A 15,985-nucleotide genomic window follows, 5' to 3' on the forward strand; every position below is an offset into this window, starting at 1 on the left:
GCAGGCTTGCTTTTTTAAAGTAGAATGGGAAGCAGAGCCTTCAGCTTCTGGGCCCTCTGCAGTGGAACCAGCTCCCAATTTGGATTCGGGAGACAGACACCCTCTTTAGTTTTCTTTTTAATAAAGCTTTTAATAAAGCTCATCTCTTTTCACTCTCTGTGTTTATACATTACTGCTGCATTTGGTCATTGGTTACTATTAGGCCTGCACAATAAATCGAAAATTTATTGTCATCGCGATACCAGCATGTGCGATGGGCCCATCGCAAAAGACGGCGTAAACTGCGATAATTGGGTACCTTAAAATGTTTACACACGTGCTTTAAAGAATTTACCAATCAAAGAAACCCCTTTATACATTTGACCAGTCGTATAGAGCCCTACACGGCCAATCAAATGGATTAGAGGCCTGCCTCCTACGTAGGTGGGGAGCGAACAACGCTGCAGCAACGAGTCAGAGTTGTAATGGCTGACAGCGAGACGCATGACGAGAACGCTGACTATGAACTCGTGCCTTAAAAAAGAAAAAAGAAAAAAAAAATAGTACCTCGCTTATTTGGAGGTACTTTGGATTTGATAAAGACGACCTTCTCCAAACACAGGTGCTCTGCAAAACTTGCCGAACACTCGTGGCAACCACCAGAGGAAACACGACTAATCTCCACCATCATCTTCAATACAACCACAGAGAACTGTTTGAAGAGTTCCAGAAAGACAGGGCAAGCCAAACAAAGGTTGCTAATGTTAAGACAAAGAGCACAGCAGTCCAACAGCCACTTTTTCAAGTGGAACTCCTTATGAGAAAACGTCGAAGCGCTACAAAGAAATAACAGAGGCCATTACACATTTTTTTGGCTAAAGACATGATGCCTATAAATACAGTTAGCAGAGAGGGCTTCACCAGGCTGATACATAAAGTGGACCGGAGATACCGCATCCCCTCACGAAACTACTTTTCCCATGTCGCCATTCCACAAATGTACGAAACATGCCGCTGGACCGTCATGTTTGACCTGAGCAAAGCTGAAAACTACACCAGCACTACAGTAAAGTTTCCTCTCCAGTTTTGACTTGCATCATAACTACTTGGTGAGTGGTAAAATGATGAACAACTGCATTGAGATAATTTGCAGTATAATTTAAGTTATGTTTATTTAAAACTAATTCTAGAGACCGGGAAGGATGTTTTTTTTTTTTTGTTTGTTTGTTTTTTGCTATTTATTTTATCGCACGTCATATCGTTATCGCAATATTGATCAGTTATCGCACATCGCAGGTTTTCCTAATATCGTGCAGCCCTAGTTACTATTACATTCTCCCCCCCCCCCCCCCCCCCCCCCCCCCCACACATTTTGCATTTTGCACAGGACAAAATACAAAATAGTTCCCTATTTTGTTTTTCCTTCCCACTGTCAACAATTATATGCTCATAATTGGTCATGTGATGTTAGGTTTCTCTCTAATAGTTTTCCAATACAAAGCGCTTTGAGGCGTTGTTGTGAATTTGCACTATATAAATAAAATGTAGGTGAATTGAATTCATAGAATTAGGGAGCAGAGGGTAATAGACCATTATACAACTAGACGTCCTTTTGCCACCTTTCTGGCTGGTTGCTGGTGTACTGCTTCTCAGTGTCATCCAGCCACTTGCCAGAGTCTCTTATAATAATGCAAGTTATAATTTTAATCCAACTCTACGATTTTGGATTCCAGCTATATAGCAGTGAGATCCTGTTCTGCCAAAAAATAGAATAGCCCTTTATTGTCATTGTACATGTACAATGTGCTCCACACCAACTGCACTTTGATAAAATATAATGAGTAAACAGTGGGAATAAAAAGCAAACCGAAGAAATGTATACAAAACAAGGGAAAAGCACACATTGGAGAACAAAATAGTGTCCAGTCTAAGCAAAGTGGTTGCAAACCTGCAGCAGGTGGAGAACTGGTTCTGCTTCACAAAGTTCCATAAAGTTGCACAGCAGAACAAGGACTATTGTTACCGGCTGCACTTCATCCATAGGATGACAAGCTTATTAAAGCTTATTAATGTTATGTTTTGTTAGAAAGTGTAAATGGTATTGTCTGTGTAGGTTGTCAGTCACCCAGGTCATGGTAATCTAAGGAGCTTGGAAAGAAAAGTGACTGTAGTTTAATACGTTTCTTGAAGACATTTCATCTCTCACCCGAGAAGCTTCTCAGATGACGCTCAGCTTTTCCTACATGTCTTTAGATGTAAATGCTGTTATTGATTACTGGATAACCTTCCTTTTGCTAGTGCACACAGCACATTTGTCTTTTATACTTCATGCTATATACTTACATACATAGTCTGTGGTTAAAATGAGACACCAGGTCTGTTGGCCAGTTTTGCCAACATCTTTTTGTGTGCAAGTGATCACTGAAATTGCAGTTATGGTTCTCTCTCCATTCATTTAGATAAGTTCTTGTACCTGAAATAACTGCCTAGAGATGTTACCAAGATAGCTGTAGAGTGGCAAGTTCTAGAATGACTTTGATTATAGCACAGCTACAATCTTAGCTACACAACAAAGGCTGTTTATGTCTGTATGTCACAGACCTGACATTGTGACTGAGATTAGCTGCAACAGAACAACATGAAAGCTTACATTAATCTGCAGAACCACTCTGGCCTACAGCACTGTAGAAGATCAGCTGACAAAAGGTCGTGTCCAAGTTTATGTTCACCAAGGCACTGCTCAGTGGTTCAAATCAAATTCAAATGCAAATTTTATTTGTCACGTACACAGTCATACACTGGTTTGATGTAAATGCAGACTTATGTGTGGGCATACTAAAAACCATTGATTGGGGAGATGGAGAGAGGTAGAGAGCAAGGCACAGCTATATCAGCTGAACACCGGAACCAAACAGCTGAGATCATAGTGTCCAAGAATAATAGAGAAGTCAAAATAGGAATCAAAAGCTTAGCTCGCAATAATCAAAAGTCTAGAGCATTAGCACACTGAAACTACATGTTTGATTTGGCAGATTTTTACACCAGATGACTTTCCTGACGCAAACCCTCAGGGATTTGTCTCCTTCTGGAATCGAACCAGGGATCTATCACTTGTTAGGTGGATTTGTAAACCACTATATAAAGTAAAGATATACATTCTCATAACAGACAACATACAGCAATAACTTGGTTAGGCTCTGTTAGTCAGTGTAATAACAGATGAAGGTGTTGTTGTTCTGTAGCCATACAAGTTGTGTTTATTCCGTAACTGACTCTTAGCCTACTCTCTGCATGAGCCTTCTGAACTTAGTGGTGGAATTTCATTCATGAGGCTTTTTTGGATTAAAGGCTCAGCTGTAAACTTGGCTTTGTTTGCCCATGCATTCCTCTGTGGAGTTGTGTTTTGTTGACTGTGAACATGATCAAATGTATCAAAGAGGTTAAGTTACCTCTGCAATTACACTTTTTTGAATTTGGAACACATTTTTTGACTTCCACACCTAATTACTCACTCCTTTGTTTTTTGCTTTTGTCCTTTTAGTTGTTTTTGTTTTTTTTTAAGTTGGGGGTTTCATGACATTTCATTATTGGACTTTATGGTTTACCTCAAGTTCCAGTATGGGCTTACAAATGTATGCTTTGAACCTCCACACTAACCTCAGTTTGTTCATGCAAACGCCCACCTTCATAAGTCGAATAACGAGAAGCGTACAACAGGCACTGAGGATTTCTGATTCTTCTAGCATGAAAGTTTTCATTTTGTAAATAAACAGTTAACAGAAAATATAGAGATACATGTCAAATAAAGGTCAGCACTTTCTTGGTGATGTATATCATTTTGCTGCTGTCTCTCAAAATGTAAATAAAATGTTTTCATGTCTCCAGTTTTCCTTGTTTGTCATGTACACTTTACATCACCTTGTATCCATGCAAACGTTTAGCTTTAAAAATGAAAATGAGTGACTTGGTGTTGGTATGTAATTTTTCAAGACGTGCCTGAAGTTTGAAAGCTTGCTATTAATTAATTAGTGCATTTTTAATATGGCTTTCAGACCCTCATTAACGATCTACTTTTCATATCTTGGGGTGGAAGTAGGATGACGATGGGGGCTTTGAGGTATTGCTTTTATGCGGTGGGAGTCCCAGATGGCTCACACCCAAGCTCCTTTTGTAACTTGTACTATGGCGAAGCTCTGAATTACATATGGTTAAGACCCAAAGCTTTTTCCTTGATGGGTTTTAGTGACAGACAGGGATTCTCACTTAGCCCATATGGTCCTGGAAAGAGCATTACACCAGTGACTGTGCTTTAGTCAGCCAAGAGAGACCAAAACATAAATTTTAGGCTGTTAGGTTGATTTACCTGTCAAGCAGAAAGCAAGCGACTTTATCGTCACTGTTAAAATCCTTCTTTCTCTGCATCATCTTCTCTGAAAGGCTGCTGTGCCAATATTTACTCTGTCGTCTCTTTCCTTGTGTTTTCACTTCTTTGGTGAAGAGGACCCCCACCAAATAAGAAGATAAAAGAAAAAAAAAAAAGAAGTATGACCCTTCATAACTTGATGGTATAGGCATGAATTTATATTTGCCGCCATGGCACAAAAACACGTACGAGTTCCCTTCCGCGCTGCCTTTGTCTTACTATGTTGTCATTCTCTAGCCCAGACCTTCCCAAAGTGTGGAGCCATTGCAGGGGGGGGGGCGCGGTATGAAAAGTGGGGAAAAAAAACAAAACGCTTGCACACTGCTAGTATGGGGCGCCCGTACAAACGCAAAGCAACTTCATTCTAAGCCAAAGACTAGACAATATGGTGAAGCATGTCTTCCCTTTGGTTTCACCTGCACAAGTGCTGAGGTAGGTCTCCCTGCAGGATTGGTTTTCCCTGCATCGGGAGCAGCGCTGGGCTCTCCAAATCATGGACAAACGGTATCCCACATTCTTGATTTTTAGTTCACAAACACTTGTTGTAATGACTAACTACTCCTGACATTTTGGAGATGTTAGCTCTTTATACAGTGAAGTTACAGTGGGATACAAATAATATCAGGCTGATCCTGCCACGATTTGTTCCCCGGTTCAAATCCCGGTCAAACAGTATCCCACAGCTGTTTGTTTTTAAACCCATTTTGCACAGAGAGGCATTTTTTGAAAAATGCATTGACAGCAATGTTGAATATTATTAAACAGTAAAAAAACAACTACATGTAAAATAATCACACTGTGACGCCTCTGTCTTTGTAAATGGAGGGACAGTAACTGCGTGTGTATGTAAGCCTGTAAAACCTGAAGATACTCAGATCAACAGTATTTTGTCTCTATCTGCCATTCTGCTATTCATCTCATGTAAACAATAACGTGGCGCACAGCGTGACGTGAAAAAAGGCACCTACCTTTGACGTTGTGTGACGAACTCTGTATTCCTCGTCCACACGTAAACGCAAAAAAGGAGTGATTCTGTGATTCGAAACGCCGTTTACGTGTGGACGAAACAGCTGCGTTTTCAAAAATACCCGTGTAGGTGTGGACGTAGCGTAAAAGAGTTAGTAGTTTATTTTATTACTACCTGTAATTTATTGCAGATTACTTGTATTTGCTTAATTGTTTAATAAATGTTTGAGGTGTGAAATAAATGGAGCAAAATATGGGTGTGTGGTTGGAGGATGTGTGTGTGCACGCGGGAGGGGGGTCGCAAACATTTTTCTTGTAAAACAAAGGGGGGTCTAGCAAAAAAAGTTTGGGAACCACTGCTCTAGTCATATACAGAAAATGAAATTAGGTGGAATGGCGATGTCCATCTCAACCACTGTATTCAAGATTGATGGGGAAACATGGCAGCTTCCACAAATCCGGTGCCCGCTCATATATATTTTTAATAGGGTAATTCCAAGTTTATGAGAGTGCATCGATGTCTTGGAAGACAGAATTACACACCAATCGATGCATATTTATGACTGCAATATTCTAAAAGTCAAAGCCAGAATCTTAAAGTGGACCCTTAAACGTTTGCTCAGACAAGTGAATTACAGTAATTCAAATGTGATTAAATAATTCAGAGTGTGACAGCATGTAACTCAATTTGGCAATATTTCTTAATTGATTGTTAGCATCCAACGTGAAAACTGAGTCAAATAGTCATCCCAAGGTTCTTGATGAAAGAGCAAGTGGCAAGGGGACCCACAGCTCACATTACCTTATACATAAACATGTTTGGGGGACAAACATGTTTACAAACATGTTTACTGTAGCTTGAAACATTTTGGGACCTAAAAGCAATACTTTTGTGGCTAGAAGATTTCAGCTCATCATGAGCATGAATGTCATGGCAATTTTGGGCTATTAAACATTTCTTTAAACTGTTCTTTTTCCAAGGTGGGCTGAATATATAGCATACATGCTTAATAACTTTAAGAAACAACAATCCACACATGGTTAAAAGTATTCATGCACTCACTTAAATATTTGAATGTGGTGCTGAAGATTCTACAGGGTCTTTTAACTTGGCAAGGCCAAGGCTTAATAATTTATCAGCAATCCTGATTGAGTTTATCTTTGCCAACCCCAAAAGTTACTTGTCTGAAAACACATTTATTAAAGTCATGTTTTTTCAGCTTTAGGATCAGTGACATCTTTGATGTCAGTAAATCAACATTACCAGTTTGCATCCAACCCTAATCCAAATGGATAGTCAGTGATGGTAGTGGAAGTGTTAGACGCTGAGCTAGTGGGGTCGCTGGAGCCTATCCCAATTGTCTTAGGGCAAGAGGCAGAGTACACCCTGGACAGGTCACCAGTCTAATGCATGGAGACAGGCAATCATAACCACCTTTGGGAAATGTAGAATAACCAGTTAACCTAAACCCACTAATTGCATGTCTTTGGATTGTGGGAGAAAGCCGAATAGACATGCAAATTCCCCAAGCTAATGGTGGAATTCAACTCACAACCTTGTTGCTGTGAGGTAATCGTGCTAACACCTGTCCCACCTTCTACCTGAAAATCTTTTTCATTAAATGAATCTAGGGCACCCTTTCACAGGGACTAGCTATGACAACGCAGCCAGAACACTGATACACTCCAACTACTGATGGCTAATAGTTGGTAGAAAACCTACATTACCTACACATTTTTGATGACTAGAGCTTGAACTTCAGCAGTGATTTTAACAATGTCTTCATGCCTAAATGTATTACTTTGCTGCCATGTGATGGGCTGGTGAGATATCTGTGAGCAGCTGGATAGGATGGTGGCTGCAAAATCACTGTTATAGCATAGCACCAGGGGGCGATCGTGGCTCAAGAGTTGGCAGTTTGTCTTGTAATCGGAAGGTTGCCGGTTTGAGCCCCGGCTCCGACAGTCTCGGTCGTTGTGACCTTGGGCAAGACACTTCACCTGTTCAGAGAGCCCGGTGGCGCCAGTGTCCGGCAGCCTCGCCTCTGTCAGTGCGCCCCAGGGTGGCTGTGGCTACAATGTAGCTTACCATCACCTGTGTGTGTGTGTGTGTGTGTGTGTGTGTGTGTGTGTGTGTGTGTGTGTGTGTGTGTGTGTGTGAGAATGGTTGGATGACTGACTGAATGTGTAAAGCGCTTTGGGGTCCTTAGGGACCAAGTAAAGCACTATACAAATACAGGCCATTTAGCACCTCAGAAATCCACCTGTTAAACCTAAAGACTATTTATTTCAATAATTGTGACCATTTCATCACTTCTGGCTTGGTGCATGTGTGTGCACATATACATGGACTTGCACACATGCACAAAAGCCATCTCTTTCAGGGTGTAGCCTGTGAATGAGGCTGCTGGCTTTGGAAATGTGCTGACGCTGCTTTAGAAAAGGCTGCGGTGGCCCAGTATGGTTTCTGAAAGGCAGGCCTAGACTCCAAACTAAACCGCGTCTCTCTGCGTTTTTCAGGCAAGACCACTGCTAGAACGTGACGCACTGCTCCCAGAGGTCTTTTAAGGGTGGCTGCTTAAAGCAATCCCAATATAAACCTTCATTAATTAATATGCATGGCCAACAACTTTCCAGTGCACTACTTTCCGATACCAATAACTGATCAATTCTCCATCCTCCCTCTCTCATCCCCTGCTACTTGTTATTTTAAATATAACATTTTTTTTCTTTTGCATGTTTATGCAAAAGTTTATTTGGCTGAGAGCTGGTGCTCAAAATAATACGATCGTCATCGAAGTTAGTAAATCTTCAGTTTTCTAGTACACGGTCAATCAGTTGGTGCAGTATTGTCTGTTTCCTGTTCACTGCAATATTCATGTGCACAGCTGAATAGATGAAAGGTTTACAAAATAAAAAGGAAATGCCAGAACCGCTTAGTGTGGTGGACAGAAAAAGCTGAGTGTAGGCTCTGAGGAAGTTTCCCATTCACTGTAACAGGAAGGCATTGACTTGGTTTCTAGTATAAATCTTTGAAGGTGCTTAATGAAAGGAAATGTGAAGTAGAAGAGTGCATGCTAAAGGAGTTAGTTTCTTAAAATATCTTAGTGACTTATATTATGAGACCAGCTTCAAGTTGAACACAATGTTATCTCAAGAGAACAGGCATAAAGTAATATGGGCTGGTGTTCATATATTGCCTTACTGACCACTGAAAGCATTTTTGACTACAAGCCACATTTAACCACACATTTATGCAGTGCTTGATTCTAATTTTGTGCACTTCATGTCTGTCATGCTTGGCCAATTTAGAATTACCAAGTAAACTAACATTATCCTGGTAGTATGGTAGTAATTCTTAGATTTAAAGTCTCTCTGATTCTGACATGCAGCATGTCCAAAAAAATCACATCGCAGAACTAATATGCTAATGCAAAACTCAGTATTTTTATTTTTGAATTCTGTTAGAGTAACTTTGAATGATTCGAATCAAATTCAAATTGTATCTATTATTGTAGGGTCTACCTTACAATATAAAGTGTCTTGAGGTGACTGTTGTTGTGATTTGGCGCTGTATAAATAAAATTGAATTGAATTAAAATTCCAATATAATCCTCACTCATGTTTTACTGGCCCCTTATTTCAATCCCTCTCTGTTTAAGCCAGTTTTCTTCTGATTGAAGAGATTACACTAAAGATTTGAAGAGCTAATGGATGGGGCTAATGTGGGATTACTTGTACATACACTGTACAGTTTTAGAACACCCCAATTTTTCCAGTTATTTATTGCAATTCAAGTTGTTCAAGTTCAGTGAATATCTTGAAGTGGTACACATTTAAGTGGTGAACTGCCAGAGGTTTAAAAAAAGAAAGGTAAGGTTACCCAAAACTGAAAAATAATGTACATTTCAGAATTATTAAAAAGGCCTTTTTCAGGGAACACAACATGGGTTAACAATTTAAAGCTGTTCTACAGCAATGGAGGTTGATCAAGCCTTGAAAGCTGGTGCTACTAATTCCTACAGGTGTTTCAACTTTTCTGGATTACTTACAACCCCGTGTCTGTATAAAAGCAGTGTTTGAACACACTTTGGTGAGCATCAGTTGAACAGTATTGTATTGCAGAAAGTGTGTTGCTACAAAAAGGAGAAAAAAGCAATTAACAATGGAAGAGAGACAGAGTATCATAACACTTAGTTCAGAGTACCCAGCCTTCTTGGAGTTCCTGGGTGGGGTACTGGAGGGTGCTCCTCCTGGGGACTCTGTTGTCCTACTGAGAGACTTCAATGTTTACGTGGGCAATGACAGCGAGACCTGGAAGGGCATGATTGGGAGGAACGGCCTCCCGGATCTGAACCCGAGCAGTGTTTTGTTATTGGACTTCTGTGCAAACCACAGTTTGGCTATAACAAACACCATGTTCGAGGGAGGGAGGTGAAGGGAGCCACCAAGTTGAAGAAAGAGTCCTACCGGGCTTGGTTAGCCTGTGGGACTCCGGAGGCAGCGGGCGGTGGCTGAAGCAAAACCTCGGGTGTGGGAAGAGTTCGGAGAAGCCATGGAAAAAGACTTACGGACTGCCTCGAAGAGATTCTGGCAAACCGTTAAGCGACTCAGGAAGGGAAAGCGGTGTTCTACCTGCACTGTGAATATTGCGGGTGGAGTGCTGCTGACTTCGACTGAGAAAATTTTCGGGCGGTGGAAGGAATAGTTGGAGGACCTCCTCAATCGCACCTGCACATCTTCTGTGGCGGAAGCAGAGTCTGGGGACGAAGGGGATGACCCAGCAATCTCTGGGGGCGAGGCCACTGAGGCAGTTAAACAACTCCTTGATGGCAGAGCCCCTGGGGTGGACGAGGTCCGCCCCGAGTTCCTGAAGGCTCTGGATGTTGTAGGGCTGTCTTGGTTGACACGTCTCTACAATGTTGCGTGGAGATCAGGGGCAGTACCCCTGGACTGGCAAACTGGGGTGGTGGTCCCCATCTTTAAGAAAGGGGACCGGAGGGTGTGTTCCAACTACAGGGGAATCACACTCCTCAGCCTCCATGGGAAAGTCTATGCCAGGGTGCTGGAGAGGAGAGTCCATCCGTTAGTCGAACCTCGGATACAGGAGGAACAAGGCGGTTTTCGTCCTGGTCGTGGAACACTGGATCAGCTCTTTATCTTCTTGAGGATACTTGAGGCTGCATGGGAGTTTGCCCAACCAGTCTACATGCGTTTTGTGGACTTGGAGAAGGCATTCGACCGTGTCCCTCGGTACCGGTCTCAATTTACTGGTCGATCTACGCCAATACACTCACCTATGGTCACGAGCTGTGGGTAGTGACCGAAAGAACGAGATCTCGAATACAAGCGGCGGAAATGGGCTTCCTCCAAAGCGTGGCTGACCTCTCCCTTAGAGATAGGGTGAGAAGTTCGGCCATTTGGGAGGGGCTCAGAATAGAGCCGCTGCTCCTCCACATCGAAAGGGGCCAGTTGAGGTGGTTCGGGCATCTGACAAGGATGCCTCCTGGGTGAGGTTTTCCAGGCATGTCCCACTGGGAGGAGGCCCTGGGGCAGACCCAGGACACGCTGGAGAGATTATATCTCTTGGCTGGCCTGGGAACGCCTTGGTGTTCCCCCGGACAAGCTGGAGGAGGTGGCTGAGGAGAGGGAGGTCTGGGCTTCTCTGCTTGGGCAGAGCAAATCTTAAACTTGAAAACCAGGTCAGAGCTGTTGTTAAGAGCTAGCTTTTTTTATTTGAGGCAGTTAGCCAAAATAAAGCCTGTTTTGTCAAGAGACGGTCATCAACGCTTTTGTTACATCTAGACTGGATTACTGTAACGCACTTTATTGTTGGGTTAGTGATGTGTCCATTAGGCGTCTGCCATGTGTCATTTAACTGAGGACTTACACCCATTTTAATTTCACTCCACTGGCTGCCTGTACTTTATAGGGTCCTTTTTAAAAGTTCTTTTATTTGTTTTTAAGTCTCTTAATGGCCTGGCCCCTCTTACCTCTCCAAGCTAATACAGCCATATACACCTGCCTGCTCCCTTAGGTCCACCAGTCAGCAGCTCCTTGAGGTGCCAAAACCAAGCGTAAATTTAGAGGTGATCATGATTTTGTTGTAGGTTAGGCAGACCTCTTCTCTTTCTGATTTTAAAGCTCTTCTTAAAACAGGTTGACTTTTTTTTTTAAAATAATTCTGTTTTTTAACATATTTGATTTTATTTCCTGTCTATGCTATTTGTATATGTGCAGCACTTTAAACTAAAACCAGGGTTCATAAAGTGCTTTATAAATAAAGACGGCATGGTATGGTAATTGATGTGTAGCAGGTTTTTGTCATGGGATCACACTGGCAGAAAGCACGGATCAGTGCTGGAATCTGTAGCTCCCAGCAGCATCGGCCCCATGACTCTCACAAGCAAGTTGGTTCACTGCTTCAGGCACAGGGCTGTACAAGTCTTACAAGTCTTTATCAATTTTATTTTAATTTCACAGCTTCTCTTCTTGCTCTAGGCTAACTATAACTACCCCTACAGCACAGAGTTCAATAATGCTGTTCTTTGTGAACATTTTGAAGAACCTTCAGTGTTTGTTCTGTTTTTGCAATAATAGAAAATAGGAATGAATCTGGGAACAGATGATGTATCATCATCTATTCATCATTTTATCCTAATGACCTTGTAGTACCATATCACCCTATTAGAGCACTTCACTCTCGCTCTGCAGGCCTACTTGTTGTTCCTAGAGTATTAAAAATTAGAATGGAGGCAGAGTCTTCAGTTTTCAGGCCCCTCTTCTTTGGAACCAGCTTCCAGTTTGGATTCGGGAGACAGACACTATCTCTACTTTTAAGATTAGGCTTCAAACTTTCCTTTGTGCTAAATCATATAGTTATGGCTGGATCAGGTGACCCTAAATCCTCCCTTAGTTATGCTTCAATAGGTGTAGGCTGCTGCCCATGATGCATTGAGTGTTTCTTCTTCGGTCACCTTTCTCACTCACTATTTGCACTGAATCTGTCATGGTCTCCGTGCCTGCCCGGTCGGCCCCACAAGGCTACAATTGCTGTTGCTGTTTTCTCCCTCTCTGCCTGGGCGGAGCTCACTGTGGGCTCCCGCCCTTGGCCCACACACACACCTGACAACACTCACCCATCATCACCGGGAGCACTATTTGAGGCTGGAACACAGATCCTCTCGTCGCTGGATGATTGTACCCCTAACGTTAGTGTTCTCACAGCTCTTGTGCTTCATATCCGTGACTTGTGATTAGTTGGTGACCTGCCTTCTCGTCTGCTTCAGATCCCCCCCCCCCCCCCCGGACCTGCGACCTCCCTGCTGCGGGAAAGTGTGTGAGTGTGAGAGAAGAAGACGTGAGCGAGTTACCCTGTGATTTCCCCCCGGAGTTTTGGATCCCTTCACTGTACATATATTGCACTGCACTGTAAATAAACCACACCTTGGAGATACCTTACCGCTCTGCGCTTGAATCCCTGTACCAGATCGTGACAGAATCATTAAATTGAGTTTTCTCTATATGTATGTATCTATATGTAGGGTGTACCTTATGCCTACCTTGGCACTGTATAAATAAAATTGCATTAAATTATTTACATTTTTTTTTGTTTTTGTTTTTTTTTCGTTTCTTTAATTGGTCAGTGCAATGAGCATGCAGTGTCAGTGTTATATTGTCATCTACCAGTGGCTGTTATGAATATAGTTCTGATGGTCTTCCTTTCTTTCAGGGGAAAGTTTGCTGTGGTCAGAAAGTGTGTGGAGAAGTGCACGGGTCATGAGTACGCTGCTAAGATAATGAGGAAGAGACGGAAAGGGCAGGACTGCCGGATGGAGATCATCCATGAGATTGCACTACTTGAACTGGCCAGCGCCTGTCCCCATGTGGTCAACCTCCACCAGGTCTACGAGATGGCTTCAGAGATGGTGCTAGTTCTGGAGTTGTGAGTGTCAAAAATTCAAGGTTGAAACCTTTCCTTTCATGTTGTTTAGAAATGGAGACCTACTGGGAAACACCAGCAGACATACTGCAAAGAAACAGAATGGCAATTCAAAAGTGCAAAAACGTAAAGGGGCAAAAATTGCATTTTCAAATTGTTTTTGGCACAAAGTTAGCAAACATTTTAGGATAAATACTGTACATCCAGTTTTTATCCCGGTAAAATGAATTAATGATAATTTAGATAATGCTCCACAGTAATGGTGTAGTAAGTGCCCAGAAGCATTTCACAGTGGCTATCAAGTGGCGACACTTGCTTGACACCATATTAACCATAGACTGTTTATAAAGATTTATAATCCAGAGTAAACTTGTAATCATTGTTAATTATATTAAGGTTACTGGCAGTTACTGTGAGAATAAATCTTATGAAAATTCTTTGTTTTGCTATAAAGATCTCTTTCAGGGTCTTTTAAGCTTTTTTTTTTAGTCTCAAAAATCACCACTTATTCAAAAAAAAACTAGTGCTTCTCAAAATATCTTGAAAAAAGTAAATTACATTTTAAATTATTTACATCAAAATGATAATCTCAGGAAATCCACTATCTCAAATTGTTAGAATATTTAAGATTTAATGAAAAAGGATTTACAATCCGGAAATATCCATCGTCTGAAAAGAGTTTTTAGGTAAGTTGTAGTACTATTTCCACACTCCAAACTTGGCTGGACCTTCTTTTCCATTAATTTCAGTTTCAGCAGTGTGACATGTTTTTGTAGCAGCATTCATCTCATCTGTATTTTTGGGTCAGGGATTTCTCCTCTTCTACTTGACAGTGCCCCTTAGATTCCCTGTGGCGCTTAGGTCAGGACACAGTGAACCAACAATCACCCACACTAGCAGATTACATGACACCCCATATCACCACAGACTACAGAAACGTCATGTGATTTCCAAATGAAATATATTTACTTCCATCTGAAACGAGGACTTTGGGCTGATATTGTCTCTGATTCAAGAGTGACTTGATATTAGGAATGTGACAGTCGTAGCTCCTTTCCTCAGGACATCTGTATGTGGTGGCTTTCACCCCAACCTCAAATATCTGCTCAGTTTATCAAGACACCACATATTTTCAGAAGTGCTCCGCCGTTTTCGGAGACGTCTGTTACCCACCAGCTCGATAGCTAGCCGGGGTTTAAGGCTCACTAGAGCCGGTGAGAACACCAGACTCCCGGCAAATCGTTTTCAAACCCACCGCCGTCTTTCGCTACTCAGGTTAAACATGATATATAAGTCACTTAGATAACTTAAAAATGTTATTGTTTGTCTTTTTTCAGTATTTTATTTGTTCCTGAGTAAATTGGTTTGGCTGAGATTAAAGTTATAGGTTTTACACAGCTGAATAAACGTCAATAAACTGATTAAACAGAAGTGTGCAAGTCTGCAAATTTCATTAAAATGTAATAAACTATCATCTTGTCTTTATTTTTAGTCAGCACATACCTTAAACACTTAAAGCTGTAAGCTAATGATAGTTATATAAGAGCAGATGCTGCTGGTGCAATAAGCTGTACGTTTTACATGATCTGATTAGTCGACTAATCGCAAAAATAACCTGTGACTAGTCGACTATCAAAATAATCGTTTGTGGCAGCCCTGTTGACAATCCTCTCTATGATGCAGTCATCCCTGTTCCTTGTGAGCCCTGTCCTACAACAATTTTTAAGTTTCCAATCATTTTCATCAATGATCATTTGTCGCTTAAGCACCTTGTGAGGTGTGTCACTGAACTTCATCCCATGATTGCAGTTACTTGTACTGAACTGAATTTATACTGTTTGAGTAGTAATTTCCTCACACTCAAAATGAAATACTGTAACGATTAGAGAAAATGGATTTCCAATTTTCCATCCATCCATCTTCATCCGCTTTATCCGAGGCCGGGTCGCAGGGGCAGCAGCCTAAGCAAAGAGGCCCAGACCTCCCTCTCCCTGGCCACCTCCTCCAGCTTATCCGGGGGAACACCAAGGCGTTCCCAGGCCAGCCGAGAGATATAATCTCTCCAGCGTGTCCTGGGTCTGCCCCGGGGCCTCCTCCCAGTGGGACATGCCTGGAACACCTCACCCAGGAGGCGCCCAGGGGGCATCCTTGTCAGATGCCCGAACCACCTCAGCTGGCTCCTTTCGATGTGGAGCAGCAGCGGCTCTACTCTGAGCCCCTCCCGGATGGCCAAACTTCTCACCCTATCTCTAAGGGAGAGGTCAGCCACGCTTCGGAGGAAGCTCATTTCTGCCGCTTGTATCCGCGATCTCGTTCTTTCGGTCACTACCCACAGCTCGTGGCCATAGGTGAGGGTAGGGACGTAGATCGACCGGTAAATTGAGAGCTTCGCCTTTACACTCAGCTCCCTCTTCACCACGACGGACCGGTGCAGCGTCCGCATTACTGCAGCTGCAGCCCCAATCCGTCTGTCGATCTCCGGCTCCCTTCTCCCATCACTCGCGAACAAGACCCCAAGATACTTGAACTCCTCCACTTGGGGCAGGAACTCATCCCCGACCCGGAGTGGGCACTCCACCCTTTTCCGGCTGAGAACCATGGCCTCAGATTTGGAGGTGCTGATCCTCAGTCCTGCTGCTTCACACTCGGCTGCGAACCGTTCCAGTGCGAGGCCC

General features: G+C 42.5%; 1 protein-coding gene across 1 annotated transcript in view; it reads left to right on the forward strand.

Annotated features, from left to right (window-relative positions):
* Positions 1-15,985, forward strand: part of stk17a (serine/threonine kinase 17a) — a 39,488-nt gene that overhangs the window by 5,654 nt on the left and 17,849 nt on the right. The window contains exon 2 of the mRNA XM_082547608.1: positions 13,101-13,313. Within this exon, the coding sequence (XP_082403734.1) occupies positions 13,101-13,313 (213 nt within the window). The remainder of the gene's footprint in view (positions 1-13,100; positions 13,314-15,985) is intronic.

Source organism: Aulonocara stuartgranti (genome assembly GCF_965226115.1).
Source record: "Aulonocara stuartgranti genome assembly, chromosome: 9".
NCBI lineage: Eukaryota > Metazoa > Chordata > Actinopteri > Cichliformes > Cichlidae > Aulonocara > Aulonocara stuartgranti.